The sequence below is a fragment of the Balaenoptera borealis genome (assembly GCF_965194805.1).
Source record: "Balaenoptera borealis genome assembly, chromosome: 3".
NCBI classification, from domain to species: domain Eukaryota; kingdom Metazoa; phylum Chordata; class Mammalia; order Artiodactyla; family Balaenopteridae; genus Balaenoptera; species Balaenoptera borealis.
The window spans coordinates 174,190,165-174,210,136 of NC_138866.1; the positions used below are offsets into that span (position 1 = coordinate 174,190,165).

The 19,972-nt window shown below is 41.9% G+C and overlaps 1 protein-coding gene across 1 annotated transcript in view; it reads left to right on the top strand.

Annotated features, from left to right (window-relative positions):
* The first annotated feature begins 675 nt into the window (after positions 1–675).
* GPR158 (G protein-coupled receptor 158) overlaps positions 676–19,972 on the top strand; it is a 342,097-nt gene continuing 322,800 nt past the window's right edge. Inside the window, exon 1 of the mRNA XM_082385766.1 lies at positions 676–19,848. Within this exon, the coding sequence (XP_082241892.1) occupies positions 18,947–19,848 (902 nt within the window). The 5' untranslated portion in view covers positions 676–18,946. The remainder of the gene's footprint in view (positions 19,849–19,972) is intronic.

The following is a 19,972-nucleotide window of genomic DNA, read 5'->3' on the forward strand; positions in this document are numbered from 1 at the left end:
TGGTCCGGGAGGATCCCACATGACGCGGAGCAACTAAGCCCGTGCGCCACAACTACTGAGTCTGCGCTCTAGAGCCCTCGAGCCACAACTACTGAGTCCGCATGTCACAACTACTGAAGCCCGCGCGCCTAGAGCCCGTGCTCCGCAACAAGAGAAGCCATGACAATGAGAAGCCCGTGCACCGCAACGAAGAGTAGCCCCCGCTCACCGCAACTAGAGAAAGCCCGCGTGCAGCAACGAAGACCCAACACAGCCAAAAATAAATAAATAAAGTAAATTAAAAAAAAAAAAAAGATGAGACAAGCCTGCTCAGAGGAGAACCACATGTCAGAGCATCACACAATCATGGCAGGGGACCAGAGCCTGGCACAGATAACTCTCCCCCAAAATGCAGACAGTCTTCAGTTTGGTCCCTATAAAGACACAGAAGAAATGGTGGAGTTTGAAAGACTGGGAGGAAAGGATGTGTTTAAGACTGATTTTCAGAGAGAATAGAGGAACTTACATGGCAGGCTTCACTTAGGACCAGGAATGCAGTGAAGCCAGTACCATTCATGCCAGGCTCGTCCAGGTATCCACGTGGGGGAATTGACTCTTCCCAGATATTAGGCTCTGTATTAGTCAGACTTTTCCAGAAAACAAGAGAGGGTGTGTGTGTGTGTGTGTGTTTGTGTGTGTGTGGGGGGGGCAGGGGGTGCACGTGCACACGAGAGAGAAAGATTGATTTTAGGGAACTGGCTCACATGATTGTAAGAGGCTCTGTGAGGCCAAAATCTGATGGAGTAGGTTGGCAGGCTGGAGACTCAGGGAAGAGAGGCAGTTCAAGTCCAAAGGCACTCTGCTGGCAGAATTCCTTCTTGCTGCAGGAGGGAGACATGGAGTGGTGGTGGTGGTGTCTGTCCTGGTTCTATTGAGACCTTCAACCGATTGGATGAGGCTCACCCACGCTATGGGGTGAGCCTCATAAATTAAATTAATTGATCAATTAAATAGTAATCTTATTCAAAAACACCCTCATAGGAACAACCATAACAATGTCTGACCAAATATCTGGACACCACGGCCCAGCCAAGTTGACATATACAATTAACTACCATGGGCCTGCACCCAGGAAAGCTGTCTGCTACCAGGCTGGTGGTAGGGGTGCCAGTGGTGTGGTATGCTGCTACTGTGTTGGACAACTCAGAGGAACAGAGATCTGACAGGGAGCTCCTCACTGAAGGATATACTACTTTGTGTTCAGTTCATTTCTATTTCTAAGCTGTGTGTGTATAATACTCTAGTTAGAGGAAAGGAATGAATTATATAAATTTCTACAAATAAATCAAGTAATAGTAATTCCTTAAATATTTGGAATTATCCACCATATCTAAAATGTTAAATTTATTTCCCCCTACCATTGTCTTACTCAAGGCTGTCCTAATTTCTAGATCCTCTCCCTCAGCATAATTTGATTGCTTTTCAGGCATTTCCTGATTACTCTTCATCTGTTTTGATTCTATTTTCCTTGCCTTATTTATCTCTTTATTGTCTATAAAAATTAACAGGCGTTTGGACTCTTCTAATTTTTTTGTTATTATGAATAATATTACTATGAACATTTATTCATAAGTGTTTTGGTATATATGCCCACTCATTTCTGTTGGGGATATTCCTAAAAGTGATATACATGCACGTGCTCAATTTTATTAGACTATGTAATACCAGTTTCCTCAAGCTGTGTGTCTGAGAATTCCAGATGCTCTACATTTTCACCAACACTTGTGAGTCTCACCACTCCAATGAGTTTAAGATGAGTATTTTACTGTGGTTTTAATTTGTATTTTCCTGAGTAATAATAAGTTTGAATTCCTTTTCATTTGTTTGCTGGCCATTTTGTCTTTTTTTGGAGGGGGTAAGTACCTATTCAAGTCTCTTGCCCTTTTTTCTATTGGGTTGTCTAACTTACTGATTTTTTGGTCTTTCTTTATATATTTTGTATACAAGCCTTTGTAGCTTATAGTTATTGTATAGTATTCTCCTACTCTGTGGCTTGCCTTTTTACTCTAAATGGTATCATTTGATAAACAGAAAAAGTCTTAATTTTAATGTGGTCCAATTTATCAGTCTTTTTCTTTATGGTTAGTTTCTTTATGGTTAGTCCTGTTTAAGAAATCCTTCCTTAACTCCAAAGTAGTGGAGGCTCTGTTATGTTAGAAACTCTCACAGAAATTTTATTTTTTACCACTCACATTTAGGTATACTCTCACCTGGCATTAATTGTATGTAAGGTATGTGTCAATGTTCATTTTTTCAGTGTGTTCCAGGGTGAGTTCCCTAGGAAACAGCATCTGGGCTTTTGAGGTTTGTGTGCAGGAGTGTTGCTGGCATAAACCCCTCAGGTACAATCTGAAAGGCAGCAGAGGAAGCAGGATTGGGTGCAGGGAGACAAGCTGTGAGGACACAGCTGCATCAGTGACCTAAGCTGCTCCCAAGGGGCGCTCTTGAACCGGAACGGCCCTTCAGAGACCAATCTAGGCAAGGGCCAGGACTTTGCATCCTTGCATCGACCAGTCACTGGAGGTGGGGTACCCTCAGGGAGAGAGAGTAATCTTGGGTGATGCAGCTGTCTTTGGCTTAGGGAAATTCCCAGAGCAAGATGCAGCTGTGAGCAGCCACCTAACTTTCCCAGCAACTGGGAGAATGAGAGCCTCTGTCCTGAAGGTGCATCTGAGTAAGCCAGTTGATTCAGAACAATTTATTGAAAAGATCATCCTATTCCCACTGTTCTGCAGTGCCGCCTTTGTCATAGATCAAGTGACCACATGTGTGGGTCTGATTTTGAACTCTATTCCGTTCTATTGGTCTCTTTGTCAATCCTTGAGGCAATACCACAGTTGTCTCAATTACCGCAGCTTTATCTTAAGTTTTGATAACTGGGACATTTTGTTTTTCAAGATTGTCTTGGCTATTCTTGGCCCTTTGCATTTATATTGAAGTCCTCAAACTAGTTCATCAATTATCACACATACAAAATGTCTGCTGGGTTTTTGATTGGGTTTACGCCGACTCTATAGGTTCAATTAGAGGAGAACTGACATTTTCAAAACATTGATTCTTGTAATTCACAAACTTGATCTATCTCTTCCCCTATTTTGGTCTTTAATTTCACTAAATAATATTTTATAGTTTTCTGTGTAGAGTCCTTGAAAATCTTTTCCTTTCCTTTTTTTTTTTGATGCTGCTATAAATTTTTTAAAAAATTTCATTTTCAAACTATTTATATTGGTATAAAATTACAACTGACTTTTGTATATTGCCCTTGTATCTGGCAACTTTGTTAAACTTACTAATTCAAATAATTTGTAGATGATTTTGGATTTTATACATGCATAATTACGTTGTCATTGGAAAATGACAGTTTTATATCTTCTTTTCCACTCCTTATATCTTTTAACTTCTCTTCCTTACTATAGGAACTCTGATTTAATGATGACTAGACTATCAGATTTAATAGCCATAGCAGGTAATTATAGCACAATTTATTTAATCAATATTTGATTAAAGGGCACTTAAATCAGTCCTCTCTTTATCATAAATAATGCTGCAATGAGCATCTTTTTACACACGTTTTTGTGCAGTTGTCTCATTCATTCCTTAGAATGTATTCTGGATTTCTTGGAATAGTCCAATCAACAATTAAATTAAACACATATAAATATATTTAAAATACTTTTAAAACAAGTATATGTGGTTATCAGACAACCATGCATTTTCGTAGTAACTTCTGTTTTGAGTTACAATGGGATCACACTTTTACAGAAAAAAGTCTAGGGTCTTGAAATGTAAATTTAGAAAAAGTATTTTTGTGAGATGTGAGCATACCTACTCCTTTGTATTTGCGTTCTAAGGTACTCTGACTTCCTGGGCTTCATATAGTCTTACTGTATTTTCATAAATCTCTTACATTGTGTAAGAACTGCCTGATCTCTTGACCTAAATAAAAATGTATTTTTCCAACATTTTCCTTTGATATTGCAAAAAGAAAGCAGAGAGGAGAGGAAGAGAGAGAGAGTAAGAGAAAGAACAAAAGGGAAAAAAGGAAGTATAGATAAACAATTTGAGACCTTAATTTCTGCCTTGCCATTTCAAGGTAGTAGACTAATTCACTGCCTCAGGGCAGTTATGTGGCAGGTGGAAAGCAGAACCATCTGCAGGATGTTCCCAGCTTTGTTTCAAAACATTTAATCCCACTGAGAACAATGATTCCCCAGAAAAAAAGTTCCCCTGGTCTAGTATTAGAAGAGGTTCATAGAGACACAGCGACCCAGGTCCTGCTTATAGAAGATATGTTCCAAATATTGCATGGAGCGCACCTACACTAAAAAATTAATTTGTTGTTTATCTGAAATTCAAATTTAACTGGATGTCCTCTTTTGTGTGTGTGTGTGTGTGTGTGTGTGTGTGTGTGTGTGTATAATTCCCCCTAAATCTGGCAACCCTAGATCGCAGGCACTTCAGAGCTCAGCTCTGCACCGGACAGAGATTCCTGAGGCCCATGTGTGGTCTGGAATGCATCAGAGAGCCACCAGGTCTGGGTCTATACAACCAGGAACAGCGGCTATCTTGGTAGTAAGTGGAAATAAACAGATGACTGAGGACCAAGCTCCCGCACCCTGTCACTGTGTGAAGCCTTGGAAACCTGGTCCAATCTGGTATGGGAGAGGCAGATCTTTCCAGAATGTCCGAGGCTGAATTTCTGATTTACTCATTGAGATGAAATATTCAAGTAACAATTAATTTGTTTCCTAGAATATTTAAAAGCCATAATCCATTCACATCTGAATTTGTAAACCACGATTATAACCTTGTGATGATACAAAAACAAGAAACAGAAAAGTCTGTTGCTTCAAAATCTGGGTGATTAGCATCTTGACTCTTGTTTCCCAATGATCAGAGCTCAAGAAAAGGCTTTGTTTGTGTAGGTCAGGAGCGGAACTAAGGATTCAGGGGGAGGCATGGTGACAGCTGCCTATTCTTGCGTCTAAATACCTCCTCATGGTGCCTCTGTTTTCCCCTCCGAGGTGTCTCTGAGTTGCAGAGTACAGGGTATGAGGCAGAAATCTGCCCAGCTCGGCCCGCAGGGCCTGCACCCACTCACCCTGCTTAGTCATGGGCAGCACTCCCGCCTCCCACCATCAGTCAGTGTTGGTCACGGAGAATGTGGTCATGACCAGGACCTGCAAACTCAGCCCAAATGAATGAGGTTCCCCAGGGAGCTCTGTGTGGACGTGAAAACCACCCCCAAGTCGTATGTATTGTTTATTTCTACAGAACTTTGACTCCAATTTGCATGCTGCTCTTCTGATCCTGGTGAGTTCAGCTGGACCTGAGCTGTTGGGAGGACTCCCTTTTGTTCTCCGTGACTCAGAAGCCTAGCCTGAAGGCAGCCAGGCTGTTTTCTTGGCCATTTTTCTCCCGGCTCACTCCCTAAACTTTAATGCCTTACCACTCCTATGGTAAGAAAACAAAACGAAAATGAAAACAAAACACAAAAGTCAAATCCAACCAGGAAAAGATAGCTCATGAGAGAGAGAACCTTGAGATCTTAGAAAGACCCAGTGTAGCCAGGCCGACCTGCTACTCATTGCGACTTTCCCCCCTCCCCTCTGATTTCCTCTTGACCTTTGATTGGAGGCTGTTTTCATTGATTTCTTCTGGTGAGGATGTTGGAGAAGAGGTGCTTCTCTCACTCAGAAGGAGATCCTGGGCCCATATTTTCACTTCAGCTGCTCAAATGACAGGTTTAAATAAGGATAAAGAATCCAAAAGAGGAAATCAGGTGGGTACATTATACAGAGACAAGATTTTTTTTATATCCTCTTCATTCTTCACGCTTCAAAAGTCTACCCATTAGCACTTTGGCTCAGTGTTCTCCTGATCCTTGTCCCAAACCTGCCCCCATCTTAGGAGGGAGTGGGTGCGAGGGGGGGAAAACCCAGCTTCTTCAGTAGATATTGTAACACAAAGCCAGTGAACTGGAGGCAAAAACCACTTCATCATAATTTGCAGGAAGCTCTGTCCTGGTTTTTAGGAATTCACCAATTCCGAACTCATTGGCAGCATAGAGATCTATTTCTAGGCTTTTTTTTTTTTTTTTTTCCCCTGAAGTTACTCTTTCCATAACCTCCAGGTCAATTTTAGAGATGAATTTATTGATGATCAAGGAACTGGTGTATGAAGTCTAAAATCCTCTGCCTGTATTTAAGAGGTATCCTATGATCTGGCCTTTCTCATTTCAATTCCTAATTTAGTTGGAATGAGTTAAGTAGTAAAAAGCTTAGCTTTAAGAAAATACCTGGAGTAAGAGTTATTATTATGCTGCACTGAAAATATGGCTATTCTTCCAGCTTGCTTGTATATCTAGCTGTCTTTCCCACCAGCTCTCACTAAACTGTAGCTGGTTTCCACAGTTTCTTGATGTTTGAAAAACGCCCCACCCTCTCCATCCCCTTCCCAGGTAGGGCTTCTCTCTGCTGTTATCAGAGAGAGATCTGACCTGATACTTTGGACTTTTAAATGAACACTGAAATCAGCCTCTCTGGGGTATCTCACTATTTTCTTCTTTCAGGTACTATGGGACACCCTCAGTCCTTTTTAGAGAAGGAGGGCTGGAGCAGTGCCCTGTGCCCTTCTGGCAGGAGAGAAGCTCATACACTTTATCTTTTCTCTCTCCCATCTTTTGTCTGAGGGAATCCCAGAAATAGCTATGATGGTAAAATATGTGAATGGCTTACTATTTATATCTGGTCTTCAGGTGCCATAATAATCATAATACATATAATTAAATATGTCCAATTAAGTTGGTGGTAAGTCTTAGCTCATTTCAATGTTACTGTTTGTATTTGAAAATCCAGGATAGTTTCATCTGGAACCGGCTGTTCTGTCATTCATCAGAACTGGCTTTCTGGAGAATTATGTTGTGCCTCTGTGATCATGCTGTGCACCCCATGCTGGAAGCTTCACTCCCCTCCCAGTGGGAGCGCAGCTTCTCATTTCCTCAGCCTTCTGTTCATGATTTATGGATCAGACGGAGGATGATGTTGGCTCCATCTGGAAAGTGGGTCAGCCAGTCTTTGAGGAGACACATCGGAGGTCTTGAAATAGTGCTCTGGATACAGACTCCGTAAGTAGAGAGACTGATATGGAAGAGAAGAAAGGGCTGGACTCTCCGGAAGTGGAATCAAATTTCTCCTAGAGTGGACTTCGTCAAAGACAGAGGCTCAGCACAGTTGAAGGCAGGCATTAAAAACCCTTCCTGATCTCAGATACCTCCCTCAGAGCCCTGTCTGAGCACCGAAACTGGCCACAAGTAGACTGTTGGCCACTGGGCTAAGTCAGTCAGAAAAGCTGACTGTGTTACTGAGGAGGAGTACTATGTTGGCACCTACTGGAACAGTTATACCATTTCTTTGCCAGACTTAGTCCAATGGCTTGCAAAGGGTGAGGGGTACCCTATCCCATTCTCATACCTCCCCCCAACCCAAGGAGGTCAGCAATCTCCCTGAATCCTGTGTTCATAATTTCCTTGTTTTTATTTTCATCTGTGTGAGGATAACACAATTCATTCATCTGTTCTCCTGTGGATAGGCATTCAGGATTTCCAGGTCTGTGCTGTTTAAACAGTGATGTTATTAACATTCTTGTATATATCATAGGGTATACATGGGCCAGAGTTTCTTTTGTGTATATATCAAGAGTGGAAGTGCTAGATCATAGAGTAGGTGAATGTTTGGCATTACTAGATAATCCAAAATTATTTTCTAAAACGATCATACTAATTTACATTTCTACCAGCAGAGCATAAGAGATTTTGTGAATCCACATCTCCTCCATCCTTTCCACAACCAGTGCCAACAACTTGGCATTATTAGACTTTTTAATTTTTGCCAAATATATAGATATAACTCATATGTCTCATGTTTTGATTTGCATTTCCATGCTCACTAATGAGGTTGAACATTTGCTTTATGTGTTTACTGGCCATATACGTTTCTTCTGTTTTGAAATTTCTGTTCATGTCTTCCACTCATTTTTCAGTTGGGATATAAGTACTTTAAACTGATACATAGGAACAGTGATTTTTCTAAGGAATAGAATTAATTTTTATTCTAAAATTAGGATTCTACTCCCAAATGAAGTTGGCACACATTATTTTATATATTAATATTATTCTTACTCTAGGAAAACCTTATTTGCATCTGAAATTCAGAGGGTATGAATGGGCAGCCACATTCCAGACCTTTGGAAAATTACAATCCTGAATTCAACAATTTTCAACCATCTCAACCATTATCATCCTGCTTTCCCATCCACTTCTAGTCTAAACCACCCTCATCTCTCACTTTGACTAATGCAACAGCTTCCTAACTAGTCTCTCTGCTTCTATTCTTGCCCTCCTCAGTCAGTCTATATAGCAGCCCCCATGATTTTTTTACTCCTGTCAAAACCCTCCCATGACTTTCAACTGCCCTTGTAATAAAACCAAAACTCATTGCCACAGCACAAGAAACTCTATGTGATTTGATTGTTGCCTTCTCTCTCCATCCATTTTTCCTTGACCTCTATCCACACAGAAATTTTTGCTGCTCCTGGGACAGACCAGTCTTGATACTCTTTCAGGGGTTTTATGATCATTATTTTCTGCTGGGAAAGTTGTTCTCCTGAGTCTTCCCATGTATCGGTCTTTCACAACGTTCACTCTCCTACTCAATGCCACTTAACCAGAGGTGCTTTCCCTGACCTCCAATCTCTATATATCTTCTTATCCCACTTTATTTTTCCTCACAGTACATATTACATCTGAATGTAAGTGCCACAATGGCAGAAACTTGACTTGTTTCCTGCTGCATCACTTTTATATAGAACGGTGTCTGGCACATAGTGGACCCCCCAATAGGTATTTGTTAAATAAAATAAAATAATAAATAATATAGATGAGAATGCTACCCAAAACTTCTTCGGTTGTTCACCTAGACGTTCACAGATAGCATTAAATCAGCATAGGTAAACCATATCATACAGAATCGGTTCTAAGAACTAAGATGATTCTAGCTAGGATCAAAGGCTGATTCTAGAAAATCAAGTCAATTTTGGAGAATACTTAGAGTTGGTAGTTCTTTTTTTTTTTTTTAACAAACTTTATTAGGTACATTTTACATATCACCAGTTTCTAGTGTAAAACACAAATGATTTTAAATAACTTTACTGAGTGGAACAGCTACCATCATCAGTTTTAGAACATTTTCATCCCCCTCAGTAAGATTCCCTTGTGCCCATTTATAGCTGATTCTTTTGTTTTTTTTTTTTTACAGTTGATTCTTATTCCCATTTCCAGCCCCAAGCAACCACTAATCTACATTTTGTCTCCATACATTTGCCTTTTCTGGACATTTCATCTAAATACAATATGTGGTCTCTGTGTCCAGCTTCTTTCACTTAGCATAATATTTTTGAGCTTTATCCGTGACATAGCATGTGCTGGCAATTTGTTCATTGCTATGGCTGAATAGGATTCTACCATATGGCTGTACCACACTGTGTCTATCCATTCCCCAGTTGATGGACCTTGTCCGTGGTTTCTGGACTTTGGCTATTGTGAGTAAAGCTGCTGTGAACATTCATGTGTGTGTCTTTGTGTGGACATAATGCTTTCATTTCTCTTGAGCAAATACCTAGGAGTAGAGTTGTTGGGTCACAGGATATTTTATATTCAACTCTTTTGAGAAATTGCTAATCTGTTTTCCAAAGTGACTGTGCCACTTTACACTCCCACCAGAAGTATACGAAGGCTCCTGTTTTTCCACATCCTCACCAACATTTGTTATCATCTGTCTTGTTTATTATAGCCCTTCTAGTGGGTATGTAATGGTATCTTGTGGTTTTGATTTTCATTTCCCTAAAGACTAATGATGTTGAATATCTTTTCATGCACTTATTAGCCAATCGTATATCTTCTTTGGAGAAATGTCTATTCAAAGTGTTGGTAGTTCTTAAAGGTCTTAAAGGAGAGGAAGTGTATTTGTGGAAGTTTTCTCAATACACAGAATTAACTTCTACAAAGGGAGACATAGGATGAGAGTGTGCAAATTACTTATAAAGGAAGAGTGTAAACAGCATAGCTTTGTTAGAATGGAGTACCTCCAAAATGTAGTGGAGGACTATTGGGATGGGCAAAAAAAGTTAGTAAATGGCCTTGAATGCCAGGTTGAGTAATGCAGTGGGAGAGGAGTGGTAGCACAAAGAGACTGGATTTTGATGCTTAAAAGAAGTACTTGGGTTAAATATGCATGCACTAGTTTTCTTGTTTGTGGGGACATAACAGGATATATTCCTCAGTCTATTATAGGACTGTAGGAGAAGAATAGATTCCAATGACCATTTGGTTCATTTGTCTATCCAGGCAGAATTAAATATAACTCATTTCTGATACATGGATATAGTTTCTACTGGAGATCACAAATTATTCTTCAAGGAAAGATATTCTCTTCTGCTCTTGACTAATCCATTTCAATTAAAAACAACCTCGACATTCAGAAAAGCCTTCTTATTGCTTTCTTATTTCTTTCTTTTTTTTTTTTTTAATAAATTTATTTATTTATTTGGCTGTGTTGGGTCTTCGTTGCTGTGCACAGGCTTTCACTAGTTGTGGTGAGCGGGGGCTACTCTTTGTTGTGGTGTGCAGGCTTCTCATTGTTGTGGCTTCTCTTGTTGTGGAGCATGGGCTCTAGGCGTGTGAGCTTCGGTAGTTGTGGCTCATGGGCTCAGTAGTTGTGGCTCACAGGCTCTAGAGTGCAGGCTCAGTAGTTGTGGTGCACGGGCTTAGTTGCTCTGCGGCATGTGGGATCTTCCCAGACCAGGGGTCAAACCTGTGTCCCTGGCATTGGCAGGTGGATTCTTAACCATGGCGCCACCAAGGAAGTCCCCCTTACTTCTTTCTTGACTTTTAATTACATTTTAATTTTTTACTCTAAAATATCTGATTTGAGATATAAAAATGAACAGTTGAGACAGCTACTTTTCATCACATTTGGTCTTCATGATACTGCAGATTCTTGAAAACTGTTTCTCTTTTTAGCCTCTGTTCCCTAGTGTGCTTTTTCTATGCTCATGAAGAACCCATCCCTCCGCAGACGGTGTGATAAATGATGGCCATATAGACTGGAAGCCAGCCCCATCACCCAAGAACATTCACTGACACAGTGAACAAAAGGAACTGAAAGCTTCTTGTGCCAAAACTTCTCTAAAATTCTCCTGCGTTTGAATAGGGAGCTGTTGGTAAAGACCAGACAAAATTTTCCCTGAAACTACTGATTCCCAAGGGTACATCAAAAGGACAAGTGGAAATGATTTATATATGCCACAGGACTCAGGCTTCTGCCTCAGACCTACTTAAATGCTAGTACCGAAAGTAATCAAAAGAAGACACTTCTAAGTAAACGTCAATAACTATCTCACAGGTATGGACGTTCTCTCTTCCCTTTCCCTGGGGACAACTCAGACTTACAGCTAATCTGTCATTGAGCACTTACTGTATGTAAGAGGAGGAGAAAGAGGAGGAAGAGGAGGAGAGACCAACTGACCACAGATTAGATAGGAAATCTTAAAGTAAATTTCTTTGCCTCCTTTTTTTTTTTTTTCTTTAGGGATAGCAGAGGTCTGGAGGAAACTTTTTTTTTTTTTAAGTAGGCATACATAATATTACTGTTAAAATAAAACGATAGATTTGCAAAACTGTTTTGTACCTGGATTCATACTTAGGTTTGTCATTTTCTTAGCCTGCGGATATTCCTGAAAAGTGCAGTGATTGTCTTCTTTCACTACATTTTGTTGGCATATACTTCCATGTTATGTTTCTTTGTTTTCCTTTTCCATACAATCCTGATGTTAAGATGATGTCTGCAATTTCAACAATATCAACGTTACTGGATTAATTTCCTTCAAGTTTTTAAAAATAACAGCAAAAAGTTTATAAGCAGCTTACTACTTTAAACTTGTTTTTTATAAGTTTGTTTGGATTTACAAGTTTCTGCTCTTCATCAATGAGGAACCGTCATTGGTTAGTGTATCCTATGTGTGCATGATCCTGAGCACTTGAAGATCCCAACTTTCAGAAGCTCCTGTGTTCAGATGGAGAGACAAGTCCTAAACTGATCATGAAGTAAACCCCCATTATGCCCAAGGTAATATGCTGATGAAAGCTATATCATGAATTATAACAACATATGGGTACATATGGTGTGAGGGGCTTCCCTCCAGCAAGGGAAGCAGACAAAATTGAGCAAAGACAAAATAATCCATTTCCCATCTTTTGCTATCCACAAAGTCCATATTTCAGTAAACTTTGTTTCAAATTTTTTGGTTGTTCTTATTTCTTAATAAGAAACAGAGACGATCCTTGTATTGAATGGAGTTGGGCTTTGAATAATTAATTTGGTGTGATTTTTTTGTGAAGGTCATATTGGTCCTTTCCTGCACTGCTGAATGTCAGGTCAGTGTCATGGGACATTGGGGAAATACTTCACCTCAGCACATTCAGGATTCTCCTAACATAAATGCCATTTCCTGGCGTTTTCTTCCCTTGTGGTCAGGAAGTTCTTCAAGTGTCTTTAGTTTGCAGAACCATCTTGCGTGCATGGGGGTAAGGGGATTAGGGAAACTAGCAATTTGGGTCAAAGCCCTAGTGACTCTATAGATGATACTGTGTTTGCACTTCACTGGGAATGCAAGAACAGCCCAAGTCATGACTTCACAGTGAAAAACAGAGGAGACGACTCTGGAAAGAGCAGGAGTGTTGTTAGAAGTGATGCTGACAGGGAGTAAGAGTTTTAAGGGTAAACTGGAGGCAGATGAGAATAAACTGCTAAGTAAAAAACATAAACATCTTGAGTAAGCTTTCTAAGTTAGAAATAGAGATAGTTTTTTTTTTTTCTTGGTAGATTTCAGGCATATTTTCATCCCTTAATTTGACTTTCTCCTCTTTCCACATTAAATGGATGGAAAGTGTTACCAAAAAGTCAGGGATTATAATGATGAAAAGCACATCTCAGAGCAGTGGTTCTCAAAGTGTGTTCCCTGGACCAGCAGTATGAACATCACAGGGGAATTTGTTAGGAATGCAAATTCTCAGGCCTTGTTCTAGACCTACCAAGTCAGCAGTTTTGGGGCTAAGGCCACTAATTTGTGCTTTGACAAAAGTCCTCCAGGTATATCTAGTGTGTATCAACATTTGAGAACCACTGGTGTAGTGATTAAGGGTATGACATCTGGAGCCAGATAGCTGTATTACTTAGGGCAATTCATTTGTTTGTTTCCCATCTGTAAAATGGTAGCTGTACCAAACTCACAGTGTGGTAAAGAAGACTAAATGAGCTAAAGTGTGTAAAATCCTTAGAGCAATGCCTGGCCACTGTAAGTGCTATATAAATGATTAGGTGATGATGATGATGATGATAATCTCTTCATAGGTGTTATTTTCATTTTTTCCCCCCACACGCTACATTTCGCAATTTACAGCACAGCTTTGTGTTTACCAGGAGATCTTCTCTCCTATTATCTTAGAGTTATTTTCTGTGGCTCAAAGCAGCATTTCTCAGCATGTGCTCCATGGATCATTTGCATCAAAACCACCTGTGGTGCTTATTAAAATGCAGATTCTTAACCTCTCCCCAGACCTAGAGCAGTGATCAGAATTCTCTAGTGATACTTCTTCACCCAGAAATTTCAAAACCACCGCCCTTGGAAAACAAAGACTATGATCTTCATTTTGCAAGTGGGAACATGAGGCACAGGGGGTAGCATAAGCTCAGGGAAATCCAGAATCTCAGTAAGACCAGGAATAAGAACTGGATTTCTGATTTTGTGTTATATTGACAGATTATGCTGCTTCTTTGTGGCTTTATTTGCTTTATCAAGAATTTGATTCGGGTTGTGCCACTTTGTTTACTGAGACCTAGCATTATTTAACCTAAAAATAACATTTACATTATAAATCTAGAACTACCAAAAATGATGAGTTCCTGAAAAATATACCTGGACCATTATCCATCACTCAGCTAAAATTGCTCCAGTTGTGGCTGTATCTAATACATCACTCTTTTTTTTGGTTAAAGTTAAGTATTTTTAAAAATTAATTAATTAATTAATTATTTTTGTCTGCGTTGGGTCTTCGTTGCTGCGTGTGGGCTTTCTCTAGTTGCAGACAGTGGGGGCTACTCTTCATTGCGGTGTGCGGGCTTCTCAGTGCGGTGGCTTCTCTTGTTGCGGAGCACGGGCTCTAGGCGCACGGGCTTCAGTAGTTGTGGCTCGCGGGCTCTAGAGCGCAGGCTCAGTAGTTGTAGCTCACGGGCTTAGTTGCTCCGCAGCAGGTGGGATCTTCCCGGACCAGGGCTCGAACCCATGGGCCCTGCATTGGCAGGTGGATTCTTAACCACTGCGCCACCAGGGAAGTCCTTAATACATCACTCTTATGTTAAAGATGAAGCAAAAGGGCTCAGAGAGGTTGAGGAAATTGTCAAAAGTCACATGACTAGATATCAGCAGTGTGGAAATTAGAGCTTGGTCTCCCAACTGCCAATCCAGTGTCCTTTCGCCATATCCCACTGTCCTAATCCTTGCTGATTTAAATGATTTAAAGGAGCACTTAAATTTTAGAAACAACTTTACCTATACTGCTCACATAAAATCTGGTCTCAGCAGTTTTTTTTTTAACCTCCTTTAATTTCTTTTACTTAAAGATATGCTAATATCACATCTTCCTTTTTACAGTCATGATAAATCAATAATATACTGACAACTAATAACTCAAAGCTCCATTGCATATTGATTTTTCATCAATGCAAATTGGACTGTTCTAAAGCAGTTAGATTGACTTTTCAGGCTGTGATGAAAATGCTTTGGGCCTTTTCGCACAGGGCCTACGGGTCTTGTATACATTGCTCTATTACAGTCAAGCTCCCACACAGTATTAATATGCATTTAGATAACTTAGCTCTTAACTTGAGGTTACACAGGGATATTTATCTCCTCTACAAATCACACTCATGTAATTGGTGGTGGGACAGAGGTGCTATTCATGCCAGGATCACTTGATTATCTTATAAAATGATTTTCTTTTTGTCTCAATTGTTTGTACTTTTTATATTATATATGAACTTCATCTTAATGCAGTCATCTTTTTCCATTTCTCTTTCCTGCCAAGTTTCTTTTCATCTTACCCCTAGCTAGTTCACTACTACCTACTACCTAGTTAACTACTCCTCATTTTTACATCTTAGCTCAACTGTTACCTCCTCATAGAAGTCTTCCTTTTCTTTCTCTCTCTATATAAGAATCTCCCCGCCCCCATATCATGCACTCTTTGTAACTTTACAGCGTTTATTTCTTCATGGCACTGATCACAATATGTAATTTTAAAATTTATTTGTTTGCTTTTTTATATTTCTCTCTCTATACACTTTACGGTGAGGTCCATGTGTCCATCATGCAGGTGTTTGCCCGAGTACTAAGCACGATGCCTGATACACAGCAGAGGCTAAATCAACATTTGTTGAATGAATATGTCTATGAGTTGCTGTGGAATTTTGTAGTCTGCTTAGAGGGGTATGAGTACGTGTTATATCTTGGTCCCCTTTAATAACTTCTTTTGGATGATCTCCTTCAGTGACAGACACTAACATAGACATAGGGTTGTCTATCTACTCAGTTAGTTACCTTGACTCCAGACCTATTAAATGGACAGGCCTCTTAGATCATTTGGACCATGGTACCTTATCGTAAGTAAACCTAGGTTTTCTAGATCATTCTAGACCACAATGTACTATCTTCCAGAGCTTGTATTCTATGGTAGCCTCTGGTCACGGGTGGTTATTGAGCACTTGAAATGTAGCTATATGAAGTGCCATATGCTGTGAGTGTAAATTATACACTGGATTCTGAGGATTTAGTATAAAAATGCAGAATATCATTAATAATGGTCATACTGTTTACTTATTGAAATAACACTTTGGATCTATTGGGCTAAATAAAATATATTATTACATTTAATTTCACTTTTTTTTCTTTTTACTCTTAAAATGTGCTACTGGAACATTTGAGATTATATATGTGGATCACGTTTGTGACTCACATTATATTTCTATTGGGCAGTGTTGTTCTAGACCTAACTAGTTTACCTCTGTTGTTTGGCAATGTAGACTGAAGGTGATCCCCTGAAGGGAATGCCCAAATTGCAAGAGCCTCTCATAGCCTGCTCCATTCTTGTTAGATGTGCACTAGGGGAAGGACTGGCACTCCAGGAGAGCGGCTCAGGTGTCATTTCAGTACTCCCTCAATGTCAAATCATGAGGCCCACATACAGTTTGCATCCCGAGACACAGAAACTTTAAATATCTTGCTAGTGTCCATATATCTTGCTTAAAATAATGATAGGACCAGAACCCAGGGCTTTCATTTATGCTAAGTCATTGAATTACTTATAGAAGGACCGACTAATAAAATTATATCTTCCTTTTAAAATGCAATACTAGAAATTTTAAAGGATTGTTAATAAGTTATACAGGTTTTCTTTAAAAAATCAATTAATGATGAAATTACACCAGTCTTTAGACAACTAAATAGAAAATCATATTGTATACTCTGATAAATTAAACAAACAGAAACTCCTATTATTGCCACATTGCTATAGTAGAGGATTAAACTGGGATGACCTTTATTTAGCAAAAGCATATACATTGCAAAGCAAAATTTAAATAAGTCAGATATGAACACGAACTCTACTTGTAAATAAACACAAATCTAATAACCATTCTTCGCAAAGCTATAAAAACTCCCTTGGAGACCATACACGGCAGTTTGGAAAACCGGTTGCTATGTCTTATTCCAAAAGCCCTCACCACTGACACAACAGGCAGACTTCTCTTCTTAGGTAAGGAGATGGATTGCTAAATAATTAGCTTCATCATCATTATCTTCTGGTTCATTCATTAGTTTAGCAAATATTTAGTGGGAACCAACTATGTGCCAGGCATCTGTGTGTTCTAGGTGCTCAAGATACTACAGTGACCAATGCAGACAAACTTTTGCTCTTTGGAGCTTAAATTTTTGTGCTTAGGTATTTTCTCAACAGGAAGAATAAAATGAAATGATAAAGCAAATCTAAGCAGTGCTACCTTAGAATGCCACAGGTAACTTTTTTTTTTTTAAGTTGGGAATTGAAGTGAATTTGAGACTTTCTATCTTGTGTCTTTCCTGGGGAATTTGAAAGTGGAGGTGCATATGGAAGGTGGAGGTGCATAAAACACTACCTATCCAAAGTATTAATTAGTATTTTCAGAATGAAAATGTCAGAAGACCCTCTTAAAGCTTCAAATAAAACAATTAGACTCTGTTAGGGATTTTCCAATCATTCTGGGGGGTCTTGGCATACTTATTCAGCTCTTCTTTCTTCGGCTGGGACATCCCAACCTATAGTTAACCAGATGTCTTAGTTCTTACATCCATTAATTCTAGGAACTCCCAGTCAGAATGGCTTCCCTTCCCGCTCAACAGACTCATTCTCATTCTTTCACAGTCCGAGTCCTGCCCCGGCACATGTTCTCTCCCTTCCACATATTCATTTGCTTACACTTCCACAGGTTCCCCTTCATCCCTTTCAAGCAGAGAGGTTCCTTTAATATGGCATTTCTCCCTTAAAGTTCAGCCGGTAGATGTCTCCATTACTCCCTTATAGCTAAGACCTCGGCAAGTAGGGTTTAATCATTTCTTTAACCGACAACAAGGAGGAAGATTTGATAATTTGCCTAAAATGAGCAGATGTTCGGGAGGACACGTCTTCATCCTACGTCCCTCGTCTCCGATTTAAGCCACAAATGAAAACTACTTTCTCCCTCTTTTCCAGGCGAAAGGAAAGGCTGATTTAACTAAGCATGCTATATGCCAACACCCTCCTCCTCGGTACGTCCAAGTTTCCTTCGCTCTGAGCCACCAAACCTCTGCTTCTCCCTTCACTCCGCACACCCCACCTCTCACCCCCTCAGGTTCCCGAGTCATCAGGGAACGCGAGGGGGTGAAAGGTCTCAGCGGAGCTGCATCCCGCGCCACCGCCCCCTCCTGCGCCTCGGGTTCAGCACTGGACAGCTCCCGCCCCAACCCAACAAATGGCAGTCGGCTGATTGACAGAGGAGCTGGCCAAACAGGGCACAAGACGACTTGAAGCCGCCCTACAAGGGTTTGGTTGCGGCCAAGCTGCCTCTTTAAACCGGCTTTCCTCCCGAGAGTAGGGAGAGGCAGGAGTGTGGTTTGTGGCCAAACTTAAAGACTCCAATTAACCAGCTGCCTAGCCCTCGTGGTTCCGGAAAGACAAACGCCTTAAAAGAAACCCTAGCTGCTGCGCTCGCGGTGCGGGTCTGGGCGCGCGCGCTCCGCGCCTCGGGGCGAAGCGAACGAGGAGGAGCCTGAGCCGGGAGGCGGGAACGACCTGCCGCGGGCGAGGCGATGGAGCAGCGTCTTCGGCGGCCGCGGCGGCGGCAGCAGCAGCAGCAGCTCCCGAACACACCTCAATGAGAGCGGCGGTGGAAGCTGCTAAACAGAAAGACGTAAGCAGGCTAACTATAGCTGCCGGCGGCGAGAGGGGAGGTAACCTGCTCGGCTCAAGGCTGCGAGGTGCGTAATCCCGAGCCGACCCGCTGTGGAGCAGGAGCAGCCAGCGTTTCCACAGGTGATTTGATCTCCAGTGACGGTAGCTTAGTCAGCCGCGCATATTTCAGAACATTGCTATTTTAAAGTCCTTTTGGACTGGGTGCCAGCTGAAAAGGGGGAAGACTCCTAGGAAAAGTCTTACTGCTGATAGACACGACCAAAATTTAAAAAGTGACTCCTTCCGTTACCTCCTCTCCTTTCTGCGAGGCAGATGGGAGCCATGGCTTATCCCTTACTCTTCTGCCTCCTGCTCGTTCACCTGGGATTAGGAGCTGTCGGCGCCGGCCGCGACCCTCCAAGTCGGACGGATTCCCCTCGAGAGAAGACCCTGAGGGCGAAGCAGCACGCCCAGCAGCCGGCTCGAGCCTCTGCCTCGGACCCCTCGGCTCCCTGGAGCCGCTCCACCGACGGCACCATCTTGGCGCAGAAAATCGCCGAGGAGGTGCCCATGGACGTGGCCTCTTACCTCTACACCGGGGACTCCCACCAGCTGAAGCGAGCCAACTGCTCCAGCCGCTACGAGTTGGCGGGCCTGCCGGGGAAGTCGCCGGCCCTAGCCAGCTCCCATCCCTCCTTGCACGGGGCGCTGGACACGCTGACACACGCCACCAACTTCCTCAACATGATGCTGCAGAGCAATAAGTCGCGGGAGCAGAACTTGCAGGACGACCTGGAGTGGTACCAGGCACTGGTGCGGAGCCTCCTGGAGGGTGAGCCCAGCATCTCCCGGGCGGCCATCACCTTCAGCACCGAGTCGCTGTCCGCCCCAGCCCCGCAGGTCTTCCTGCAGGCCACGCGCGAGGAGAGTCGCATCCTGCTCCAGGACCTGTCCTCCTCAGCACACCACCTGGCCAACGCCACGCTGGAGACCGAGTGGTTCCACGGCCTCCGGCGCAAGTGGAGGACTCACTTGCACCGCCGCGGCTCCAATCAGGGGCCCCGGGGCCTGGGCCACAGCTGGCGGCGCAGGGACGGTCTTAGCGGGGACAAGAGCCACGTCAAGTGGTCTTCGCCTTATCTGGAGTGCGAGAACGGCAGCTACAAGCCCGGGTGGTTGGTCACTCTCTCCGCTGCTTTCTACGGGTTGCAGCCTAACCTGGTCCCGGAATTCAGGTAGGGAGGGAAAAAAGATAAAAGCAAAGCCTTCCTTCCGGTTTCATGGGTAGGTGCGCGTGTGGGGAAGGAACGCTGGCTGTGACATTTAGGCCTCCCACCTTCAAAGCAGAGACCCAGGCTG